The 13,147-nt window shown below is 31.7% G+C and overlaps 1 protein-coding gene across 2 annotated transcripts in view; it reads left to right on the top strand.

Moving 5' to 3' along the window:
- tapt1b (transmembrane anterior posterior transformation 1b) overlaps nt 1-13,147 on the top strand; it is a 43,602-nt gene that overhangs the window by 7,227 nt on the left and 23,228 nt on the right. Inside the window, exons 2-10 of one of the 2 annotated variants that reach the window (XM_056460032.1) lie at nt 1,374-1,504; nt 3,477-3,595; nt 7,162-7,194; nt 9,349-9,511; nt 9,685-9,820; nt 10,593-10,690; nt 11,101-11,170; nt 11,263-11,343; nt 11,446-11,555. In XM_056460032.1, the coding sequence (XP_056316007.1) occupies nt 1,374-1,504; nt 3,477-3,595; nt 7,162-7,194; nt 9,349-9,511; nt 9,685-9,820; nt 10,593-10,690; nt 11,101-11,170; nt 11,263-11,343; nt 11,446-11,555 (941 nt within the window). The remainder of the gene's footprint in view (nt 1-1,373; nt 1,505-3,476; nt 3,596-7,161; nt 7,195-9,348; nt 9,512-9,684; nt 9,821-10,592; nt 10,691-11,100; nt 11,171-11,262; nt 11,344-11,445; nt 11,556-13,147) is intronic. The other variant, XM_056460040.1, reaches the window with a different exon arrangement.

Below are 13,147 nucleotides of genomic sequence, written 5' to 3' on the forward strand. Positions count from 1 at the left end.
TAGCTATATGCACCAAAACCATCTTTTGTACCAGGCTGTGAACATGTTTTTATCAGCTGTAAAATTGGCCATTTTAACAGTGGGGTCAATAGAAATTTGCTCTATTATGGACCCAGAACCAAATTTCATGCAGTGTTATTCCTGGATTTCATAAATAACCTTGCATTTACTAACATAGACTATATTTGAAGTATTTGGAAGTAATTCGCATTTTCCTTCTGTAGAAAATGTCATCAGAACAATTCTTAGTGGCTCAGTGTACTGTATTACAACAGTGTTTTTAAAAGATTAAACACTTCATTGATATAGTATACAACCAAGCACATGTGGTCAGAACACAAACGAGTCGCAGGTAATGAAGTATTAAGCGTTTCTCCCAAAGAAAAGTTGGTCTAAGCAAAATGCTAGCAGGCATCTGTAGCTCTGCTCCCGCTCCGTCTCTTTGCCCTTATTTGGTATCCCCCGGTCGGTGAGATGACGCGTGAACAAAATGGCGACGGATGGCCAAGCCTACTTGTAGCTTCTTTTGCGTTATTCAGAAACCTGTGGGTGACGTCACAGATACTATGTCCATATCTTTTAGTCTATGATTGATATAAATGTATCTTGTACATTACATATGCATGAGTGCAAGTGGCCTAAAGTGTCAAATTACAAATACTCAAAGTACTGTAATTTAGCAATTCAGGAATTAGCAAATCAGGAATTGTACTTTATTAAATAGTAAAAAAAATGCATTTATGTTTACTTTAGTCCATTTTTTAGCTATATCAGAACTTTTACTGGACTATTATAATAATATAAAATAATGCACAGTGATTGACTATGTAGAATAAGAATCAGTCTTGTTATTCCCTTCCAATCAATTTGCACAGAATAATTCATCCAAGTGGAAACTGGAGATTATGGTATTGACTGCTACATTTGCAGTGCATGCTTTAAGTGTTTGGCTAATGAACACATTAGGTCAGCTGGTCAGTCAGGAGCGCTTTGGGCTTTTTGGAAGGAGGGACTTGTAGAAGCTACAACTCAAATTTCAGCATCTCAGACACACTGGGAATTGAGGTGCTTCAGTAATTTACATTCTAACGTATTCTAATAATTTTTCATAGTATTATCACAAACTAAATTTCAAAACCTAAATTAGGTTGCCTTGTAACTTTCTGTGATTTTTCTAAAGATCTAAATGGAGTTATTTTGTGCATATGTGAGAAATAGATGTTGTTACATTCGTTTATTCATCCTCCTTTTACATTTTGAACTTCCATCTTTTACATGTGTGATGCGCAGGATAGTTGCAATAATGAGTAAAGTGGTGTCATTTTGCTTTACTATACGTTGATGTGTATGTTTATTTGTATGTTTGTGTGCAGATCTCTCTCTGGTGAGGTTTATTAGTGCTGAGTTGACTAGAGGATATTTTCTGGAACACAATGAGGCCAAATACACAGAGCGGAGAGAGAGAGTCTACACCTGCCTGCGTATACCAAAAGAACTGGAGAAGGTACAGTACCAAACACAGCTGCACAACTATACAATTAATACACAATAAATGCACATGCCGTCTCAGTACAGTGTCAGTCATCACACTGTGAGTAAAGGTTGATTTATTCGCCACCAAATTGAATGACAAAGGTATATGTTTACATTATTAGTTATAAAATATTATTCATATATTTCTATTTGCAAAAAAGGTATTTCAAAATCACTGTACTACAGAGACCCGAAAGGGATGTGATGGTGGAGAAAAAAAAGGGTGGGAGAAAGCTGTTGTTCAACAAACACCACTTCATACATGACATCCCTCACGTTTTTGCCGGGATTCCCCGTATTTTACCGTTATATCCTATTATTAGGTATTTTCCAATATTTCAGTCATATTTTTAATTTTGAAAGCATGCTGTAATTAATATAACAATGTCTGAATTCACTTTCTTTCCATTAAAGCTGTGCGTAGATTAGCGCCCCTCATATGCAACCTCTGAATCAGTGAATGCATGTATAAGCGCTGACTGACAGACGCGCTCCATATGATAAATTTAATAAATTTCGCGCTCCGTATTTGATTTCATGTCATGTAATTTGTGGATCTCTTTGTATAAAAAAAAAAAAACACCATGTAAAATATGCCTGAATTATACTGGGAAAGTATGTGATATCCGATATTGTTGTTGAGTGTTATGATAACGATATAACTAACTTTAAAAAAATATATTTTATATCAACATTTTTAAAATATATATATTTATGTATTGATCATACTAAAATATAAAACAGGTTATAGATGTTTTTGCTAAACTAATTAAATCTAAAAAAAGAGTGCAATTTAAAACACCATGAATGACTGAAAACCGGAAGTGGATATACTGATTCTTATTGCCTGTTTGTCATTTATATCTCTTGTCTTTCAGCATTAGTATTTATTTTCAGTTCTAGGTTCAGCTAACATCACCTACTAGAGAAGTGGGGATCAAGATAGTAAAGGCTCCATCTGATTTGCTCTAATTTAAAATAAAGTAAATTTATTGCCCTTCTCTGCGATATAGATATTGCGTGTACTATTATCGCGTTAATGATCATTTTTGTATACACAGTTGAAGTCAGAATTATTAGCCCCCCTTTGATTTTTTTTTTTCTTTTTTAAATATTTCCAAATGATGTTTAACAGAGCAAGGAAATTTTCACAGTATGTCTGATAATATTTTTTTCTTCTGGAGAAAGTCTTACTTGTTGTGTTTCGGCTAGAATAAAAGCTGTTTTTAACACCATTTTAAGGTCAAAATTATTAGCCCCTTTAAGCTATATATATTTTTCGATAGTCTACAGAACAAACCATCATTATATAGTAACTTGCCTAATTACCCTAACCTGCCTAGTTAACCTAATTAACCTAGTTAAGCCTTTAAATGTCACTTAGAGCTGTGTAGAAGTGTCTTGAAAAATATCTAGTCAAATATTATTTACTGTCATCATGGCAAAGATAAAATAATTAGAAATGAGTTATTAAAACTATTATGTTTAGAAATGTGTTTTAAAAAATCTTCTCTCCGTTAAACAGAAATTGGGGAAAAAATAGACAGTTTATAAAGTACTATTTTCTGTCTTTTAGTAGAGATATTATATGAGAGACTGGCTTTTTTACCAAATAAGTGGATCTAATTAGATTTGCATTGTAAACATTAAAAATGAAGTTAAAAAAGGTATTCTTTTTTTATTTAATGTTTTTAGTCATGATAATCTCAAAATCTAGTAAATCTACAGATTTTTTTACCAAATTCTCTGCCTCAGTAAACTGTGGCCCTAATAATGACCCAGATTTCAGTCTATTATTTCCTCAAAACTGTTAAATAGTTTCTGAATACTTGGAATGTGCTTTTTTTTTTACTTTTGAAACTTTTGTGATATATTCATATTAGCTATGCCGGATCCAATTTGGTCTGTGATATGTTTTTCTCTATCTCTCTCTGTGTCTGTAGCTGATGATCTTTGGCTATTTCCTCTGTCTGGATGTGTTTCTGTACGTGTTCACTCTGTTGCCCCTCAGAGTGCTGCTGGCTCTGGTCAGATTGCTGACGCTGCCCTGCTGCGGCCTCAGGTAACATACACACACACACACTAGATATTCCCCAGACTTAGACTTTCATTAAATTGTAATCCATAAGGTTGAAACATCTGCGCTCTCCACCTGGGTCTTTTACTGTTTTATTTCATACACATGTACACAAGTATATGCACACACTAACTAAAAGTGATAATACACCCCAAAATAAAAAATTGTCATCATCAAGGTTGTTCTGTATTATGGCTGAGGCCACGGAAGTATGGCTGCAGGCTTTGTTGTCTAACGCACTTCCCAAGTTTGGCTAATTTTAATCTGCCCAATGGCAGTTTAGCCAATTATATTTCAGCACCCTGGGTTGCCTTGGTGGAAAACCACATATTTCATTCATTCTTTCAGAAAGGCTCTGAAAGTATGCGTCCGTGACCGAAACACAACCTCTGGTGGACAGTAGCTGACTTTGAAATGAGACGCAGAGTTCCACATGAGGTTATTAATTAGCAAATTATATAAATATTGCAAATGTAAACATTAGGTAAGCTGGTTACATTGTAACCGCGTGTCCTAACAACACGCTACATGATGAGATACTCAGTGAAGCAATTTGGCTGTTTGCTCCAGACAAAACATGATAGAAATTTAAATACAGCCATTTAGAAGCACAGATAATGCACTCACTCACAAAATGGTAAGGTTTATAATCTAATTAATACACATAAGCACTCTTAAACATTATTAAATGTACATGCTGAATCACTGATATGTATTTAGCTCTAAAGTTCAATTTCAAACGGTTTATTTTATTTTCAAGATCTGAGGTGAACTATCTGCTGCTGCCTTCAGTATATGGCAATAAATGTCATGTAAAATGGCATTCAAACTTACATGGTTAGCATTTAACACTGAATAAAGCACATGAGGTGTACCTGAGGTGATCATTGTCATAGTTTTCTGTTGTTCACCTGTTTTATCGGGGGCTGTTGCTTTTATTTAGAACATGGTTTAAATCTCTCGCTTATGTCCGTAATCTGGCAACCTGCCCTTGCAGATGATTTAATTTGGGGGTGCAATACCCAGTTCAACCACTGGGTGTCAAACTTACATACTGCACCGTTAAGATAAAACGTATATAAATAATCTAGAAAACGATAATCTGTAAACAAACAATACATGAAGTGCGTTGGAAAACAAACCCTGCAACTGTACTTCAACTGTAACTCGAATGCCAGAACATCAAGTCAAAAAATTTTGTGTCAGACCCACTTCTGTTCTTATGGTTTACTGGCATTCCATTTTCAACCCCATTACGACATTCACTTTCAAATTGAAGAACAAAACCAAACACCAAAAATTAATGTTTAAATTAAATAAAATCCACTTTCAAAAAATGGATAAAACAAAGGTATTTTTTTTATTGAAACCTGAAATGGTTTAAAAGCCTCCATTAAAGGTCTAGAAAGCTAAAGCTTGTATGGAAATCATAATGAAGACATGTGAATCCAGTGATTTAACACACAACATTTAAAACATATTTTAAAGCATTCGTAAAAAGATAGTATCACTTTATATGATGAACAGATTAAATGAGGCTTCTCATAGGCGGAGCGTGTGTAAGGCTGGGGAATGCTTAATCTCCCCCTGGCCAGAGACCACGGAGATAGCAGCAAAGAAAAAAAATGCATTGAAAACATGTAACAGGTGTAAGGTGTAATTTAATGTTGATGATTAACACTTTAGCTATTGTAAGTTTGTCAGTCAAATTTCACGTCCCCCTCCGCACGAAAATGAAACTATCCAACCCCGCACGTTGCACTGATGAGTGCTGTTTATTACTGGAGTTCGCAGCAGCTCTGAAAACCAAGCCAAAAGTGCTGGCCAGCAGACTATTTTGTTTTGCTGGTCAAGGACATAAGTAATAAATTGACAAATGAGTACTACGAGAGAGGTATAATATATTATTCTGGTTTAATTTGTTTTCAGCATTAAATTGGTTTCATTGTAACGTAGTCTAGCCTATAGTGTAGTAATCTTGTTTAGGCAATCGTTTGGAGTTTTATATTTTACAGGTCAAATATTTATTGCTGAATTACAAGTTCGGTTTTCGATTGGCCTCATGAAAAAGAGAATGATTTCATGTTCTCGGGGCCGGCACGTCTAGAGGTGACCTAGGCAGCCGCCTAGGGTGGCAGAATAGTGAGGGCTGCGTCCGCGATGATGAATTTTCAGCTTTATTACTTCTGTCTTCAGAGTCACACGATCCTTCAGAAATCACTCTTATTAAGAGTAATAAAGTTATTACTGATAATAGTAATAAAAGCAACAAGTAGTAATAATTTCATTTGAAACTGCATACAGTAAGTAATAAATAAATATTTAATAAATAAGTATTTAACATTTATTTAATATTTAATAAATACCGCCTTGATGAACAGAATAATTTTAATTAGATTTTTAAATAAAAGTAATAATAATAAAAAATAAATGAACTGACCCCAAACTTTTGACCGGTTGTGTAGATCAGTGGGTAAGTTTAATAAAATAATTTAATGCGCGTGTTGAATATAATAGCCGTTTGTTGATAGGCGGTGTTTTTGTTAAAACCTCTTCTTGGTCGGTCGCAAATCTTTTTAAATGCATTAAAGGGCAGAGCATATATTAGCCTTACACTGGAGTTTGATCACCCTCCGCCTATGAGGTTTTTATTCACATCTGAACATTGATCTGAACACACACTGTGTGCAGTGCATGTTGGATATGTGAACCTGGACCATAAAAAAAAAGTTCATGAGGGTCAATTGTATGAAATTGAGGTTTATACATTGAATTTAACTAAGATTTTCATTGGTTGATGCTTTGTTAGGATAGGACATTATTTGGCCAAGATACAGCTGTTTAAACATTTGGAATCTGAGGGATGCAACAAGTACAAATCCCCTTTAATGTCAAAATTTAAGTTCTTATCAAAGCATATTACTCATCAAAAATTAAGTTTTGATAGATTTACAGTAGGAAATTTACAAAATATATTCACGAAACATTATCTTTTCACATATAATGATACACATGCACATGTAATGATATTTTCCCTATAATTTTGCAATGCAATACAGTTTTGGCTATTGTCAAAAATACACTCATATAACATAACCATTGGTGGTCCAGGATTAAATATAGTAAACATCATGTCAACATAAAAGTCTAGGGCAACAATGAACAAAAAAATAAATAAAAAGACAAAAATGAAAAAAACTAGTGGAAGAAAGAGAGAAGATGTCCGTCTCCAAGTCCAAAGGAAGTAATTCCCATACAAGCAAATTGCATAAACAAAAATGTTTATTTACATCTTAAGAAGCTGCACAATTAAGCTGTAAGGAACATTGCTAAAACAATTAGCAAATGTAATAATAGAAGCTGGACACCCATCGACTGGCATGTACAAAAGATGTCTTAGTCTGTGGCTTGATGATTGACTACTGTCTTATGGGTCATAAGGGTGAATAAATGATGACAGATTTTTCATTTTTGGTGAGCTCTCCCTGTAAGCCCCAACGGCTGTGTATATGAGTGTAGCTGCTGTTCACTGTATATTCTTCTGCCTGCAGGGCTAGTATTTGCCCCTACTGCAAACTGAGCAGGTATGCAGAAATGACTGCAGCTGCTTTGAGAGCACACACAAAACCCCATGCTGGTATGATTGCAGCGGCTGTGTTCATTCATACACACACTTCCTCTCTTACACAGGCTTAAGTTGCCATAACTGTCTAATTGTGCACTGTTGTGCTTTGATTTTGCACCGAACTAATAAAATCCTCTTAGATAATCCCCAGTTTCTCTTTTTTTTAATGTTTTGAGTGTTCTTGCATGATCAGTCACAAGGTGGCAGTGTAGTCACACTAAACATACGAAGCTCTCATAAGAGAGGAAACAAACCATGTATGATGTTGTGTTTTAGGGTTCTAAAATAGTAAATAAAACATTGTTGCTAGAATTCTAATATGTTGTTGTTTAATGGTTCTAAAATGCTGATCATGTAATTTCTGTAAATTGCATTTAGTAAATGCATTACAATATAAATACACATTATGCATTTATAAATACTAACACAATCTGTGATTTGTCATGATAATAAATGTTTGTGATAGTATATCAATATACACTGCTGTTCAAAAAATCCATTCAAGCAAGATTGTAATTTTTGGATTGGCTATATGTCCAGCTAGTGTTTTTCAGCCAATGATGAACCTCCGGTGAAAAGTTTATGTGACTATTTTCGCTTTCATAAGGTTTCTTTTACAGCATCGATGTTGTAATGTAATTCTAATATATTTAGTTAAACAGACTTAAGCATCCATTTGGTTGTTAAAGCATAAAAAGAGATGAAAGCCCATTTAAGCGCAGGCGCCGTCATTAGCAGCAGGCTAGCGCAGAAATTGAATTGAAAATACTGGGGTAAAATTAATTTCTATATATTAAAGAGATGGTGCAGAAAAATATAATTTAATACATTGCTTTTTTTGATCTGATACCTAATTTATATCGTATCTCATCCAGGCAGTGAAGATCACTGTTTTTTTTTTGTGTGTTTTATTTTAAGAAATCAGATTTTAAACAGCAATTTTGTGTGGGATGACAATTAACCGGACGTCCTGAGGCTGGCTGACTTAAATTAAAAGTTTGTGCATATACCTCATTAGGGCTGGGCAAAGATTAATCCCTGTTAATCCCGTCCAAAAATACATAAAATAGTTATTGGTTTGTTTATTATATATATTTACTATGTATATGAGATACACACACATGCATAGAAACAAGACTATACAAAACAATTTTGTCACATAGATATTTAAATTTATATCTAATTTGTATCACATACACATATATTTTATATCTAAATATTAATAAACTTTTTCTCAAATATATGCATGCATGTGTGTATTTATTTATACATGATAAATATACACAGTACACGCACATATATTATGTCAAAAAAACATTTTGTTTTGATGCGATTAATCATGATAAATTATTGCCCAGCACAAGATCTAATAGATAATATTGTGAAATACTTTTGAAGTTTGCTATTTTATTATAATTTTTTAAATGACATATTCCTGTGATTTAAAATTTTGTTATTATTGCAGTCTTCTGTGTTTCTTTAAAAATCATTGAAATATTCCCCGAATGTTATACTTAATAATTGTTTTTATTATTACTTTTATTATGAATGTTAAAATTATAATGCTACTGTGGAAACTAATGAAATTAGACCATCTAAAGGTACATGAAGTATAAAAAGCAAACTGCATATTTTTGAACATTAGTGTACTGTATATACACTATTATAAGTGTTTATTAATAACTGTTGAAACTCCTGTCATTTACACATATATGAGAAAAAAATGTAATAATATCCATATTTAATGATGCATTTGATCATTTAGAATCATTTAATCTTTGTAATGGAACTATTATTGGTCCTATTATTCACATTTTGTTATTAATAATTAATAATAGGAATCAAATAATATAATTTAAAGCGAGTATCAATAACCTAATTTTAAAAAACTAATGAATATGTCAATGCTATGCTTTTTTTGATCATGTTGTGACAAATCTTTACCGTGATGCATGGACTGTGTGTGACTCGACATCATTAACCCAATGGCTGTGTGTGAAGGAACCGTTTTATTAGAATCGTCTATTCTTTCATTGTGTTAATCCAGATGAATTTTAATCTTATTTAACCATTAAGATATTTTTTTGTCTTGTGTGTTGGTGTGTGTGTGCAGTGGGTCTCGCATCTTGCAGCCTGCGCAGGTCTGTGATGTTCTGAAGGGTTTCATCATGGTTCTGTGTTATTTCATGATGCATTATGTGGATTATTCCATGATGTATCACCTGATCCGGGGTCAGTCTGTCATAAAGCTCTACATCATCTACAACATGCTCGAGGTACAGAATCACAACACTTACATTTATAACTTTGTTGTTATTTTTTTTCTCTCTTTTTCCCTTTGTATTTGGTTTCATGTCATGCAATTTGTGTATCTCTTTGCATAATAAAAAAATACTATTAATAATATCAGTACAGGCAGATGATGGAGGCTCTGTTTGTTTTCCACTAGGTGGCAGATCGCTTGTTTTCATCTTTTGGTCAAGATATTTTGGATGCTTTGTACTGGACGGCCACCGAACCTAAAGAGAGAAAAAGAGCACACATAGGAGTCATCCCACATTTTTTCATGGCCGTTCTCTACGTCTGTATCCTTGTCACTAGCTTTTTTTCTATGCCAAGTAGACCATGCAGGATAATTTTATAAATTAAATGTAATGTTTTATTATTATTATTATTATTATTATTACTAATTATATATTTTAAAAGGTAGAATATTTAAATAACAGCATATTCGGTTACACATGATTTTTTGCATTTGCATAAAAACAATAAGGAAAGTTTACTTATTGTGTTTATTTTGTATTGCAGAACACTTATGAGGCTGTTAAGCTGGGAGACCGGTAGGGTTAGAGACTGTTTTGATGGTATTGGTAGGTTTAAGTGTGTGTTAAGGTGTAAAAGAAGGGTCAACAATGTAATTATAAATGTAATTACGATAATCACATGCAGTTCATTTTAAAATATAAGCATAATGTATGTATATAATAAGTGCATCGTACCAATTGATAAATGTAAATATACGTACATAGTTGTTAATGTGTCTTAAAATAAAGTGTAACCAAATGTTCAAACTACATATTTGATTAATTGAAATTATAAAGGAACCTATTTATACTGTTTATATCTATACTATTTACATTTTATAATGTAGCAATAAAAACATTTGTAATAAATGATTACACCAATAAAAATGTACTAAATGCATTATGTATGCCATATTTTAACTACACAGAACTGCTGGATGCTATTTAATAATTATTTTCCATTTAGTTATCTATTTATAAATGAGATTTTTATCTTTTTTGTTGTGTGTGACCTATCGCAGTCAGTCATAACTTTCCTTAATGGAAAATGCAGTTCTACATGCCATTTTGATTATGGTTCAGGCCACCACACTAAATGTGGCTTTCAATTCGCATAACAAATCACTGCTCACCATCATGATGTCTAATAATGTGAGTACATTGCACTGTGTACAACTTACATTGATTGTTTCATTCAATTAAAGTAGTTCACCCAAAAGTGAAAAGTCTGTTGTTATTATTACTTGCCCTCATGTCGTTACAATCCATTGGGACCGTCAGTCATTTTTCGAACATAAATTAAGATATATAAAATGAAATGCGAGAGCTCTCAGAATTGATCTAAATAACGTTATTTTGTGTTCTTAAGATGACTGAAGGTTTCGAAGGGATTATAATGATGTAATGTTGAGTAATCAAATACAGAAACTTTTTTTGAGTGAACTAACCATTTAAATGCACACAACCTTTATGGTCTTTGCATGTTACTGTTTACAGCAGTGCAAGCGTTCATTCTTTTTGTAAGGCATATATTAATATTTGTTTTATGTGTCTTTATGTAGTTTGTTGAGATCAAAGGAAGTGTATTCAAGAAATTTGAGAAAAACAATCTCTTCCAGATGTCCAATAGCGGTAGGTCCATGTAAATTTACTGTATGTGAATGAAAGTATGTCTGTCTCAAACTGTCACTGATTAAATGTCTCAACATTTTTTCTCATTATAGACATTAAAGAAAGGTTTACAAACTACACACTGTTACTGATTGTATGTCTCAGAAACATGGAGCAGTTCTCCTGGAATCCAGGTCTGCAGCTAATTCATTTTAGATTTATTTTTCTAATTCATAATACTGATGTATGTGTAACAATAACAATTGTGTATATTAATTATTGATTGCTGTTCATAGATCATCTGTGGGTGTTGTTTCCTGATGTTTGCATGGTAATCGCCTCAGAAATTGCAGTGGATGTTGTCAAACATGCCTTCATCACCAAGTTTAATGACATCACAGCGGATGTAAGTCCAAATTATTGTTGCTTGATGTACAGTCTCAATCTAGTCGCAGTGGTGGAGTGCTTCTTTTTTTATTTGGCATATTTAAATAATTTTTGTGTAATGAGTACAGTTTAAATATATTTATAATATTTCTATTAATTTAATTAAATATTAAACATCCAATGAGTTGTCCCATCTGGTCTTTACATCAAATTGAATTAATAAATGAAGTAAAAGTATAAATAAAAAAAAATACTTTTTCAAATAACTTGTATGAAAATAAAGTTTATGTTCCAGCATCAGTCATTTTAACAGATAATTAAATGTAAAAATGAAGCTAAGTAATTATTCTGACCCTAACTTATTAAAATTTCTAAGATAATTGGTGATCTAAAAGAAGATCTTTGATGACAATAATGAATTAATATCTTTAAGGTCAGGAAATTATCATTTCATTATTGACTATAATCTATTTTTCTGTTTAACGGAGAGAAGATTTTTTTCAACACATTTCTAAACATAATAGTTTTAACTCATTTCTAATAGCTGATTTATTTTATATTTGCCATGATGACAGTAAATAATATTTGACTAGATATTTTTCAAGACACTTCTATACAGCTTAAAGTGAAATCTAAAGGCTTAACTAGGTTAATAAGGTTAACTAGGCAGGTTAGGGTAATTAGGCAAGTTATTGTATTACAATGATTTGTTCTGTGGGCTATCGAAGAAATATATAGCTTAAAGGGGCTTATAATTTTGACCTTAAAATGTTTTTTTTTTTTTAATTAAAAACTGCTTTTATTCTAGCCAAAATAAAACAAATAAGACTTTCTCCAGAAGAAATAATAATATCAGACATACTGTGAAAATTTCCTTGCTCTGTTAAACATCATTTGGGAAATATTTAAAAAAAGAAAAAAAAATTAAAAGGGGGGCTAATAATTTTGACTTCAGCTGTATATATATTCTACATGAATAATATATATTTTTAAATGTTATCCATATTAATTATATTCCATATCATTTCTATATTTAATACCGATATTTAATAACAAACCCTAAAACACAATTATATATATTTTTAAATGTTATGCTTAATCATTTCTATTAATATATTTAATAACGAACCCTAAAAAAACATTAATTATATATATTTTTTAATGTTAAGCTTAGTCACTTCTATTAATATGATATTTAATAATAAACCCTTAAAAGCATTAATTATATATATTTTTAAATGTTATGCTTAATCGTCTCTATTAATATGATATTTAATAACGAACCCTAAAAAACATTAATTATATATATTTTTAAATGTTAAGCTTAATCATTTCTATTAATATATTTAATTACGAACCCTAAAAAAAACATTAATTATATATATTTTTAAATGTTAAGCTTAATCATTTCTATTAATATGATATTTAATAATAAACCCTAAAAACACATTAATTATATATATTGTTAAATGTTAAGCTTAATCATTTCTATTAATATGATATTTAATAATAAACCCTAAAAAACATTAATTATATATATTGTTAAATGTTATGCTTAAACATTTCTATTAATATGATAATTAATAATAAACCCTAAAAAAACACAAAGTG

This window comes from Danio aesculapii, chromosome 1 (genome assembly GCF_903798145.1).
Source record: "Danio aesculapii chromosome 1, fDanAes4.1, whole genome shotgun sequence".
NCBI lineage: Eukaryota > Metazoa > Chordata > Actinopteri > Cypriniformes > Danionidae > Danio > Danio aesculapii.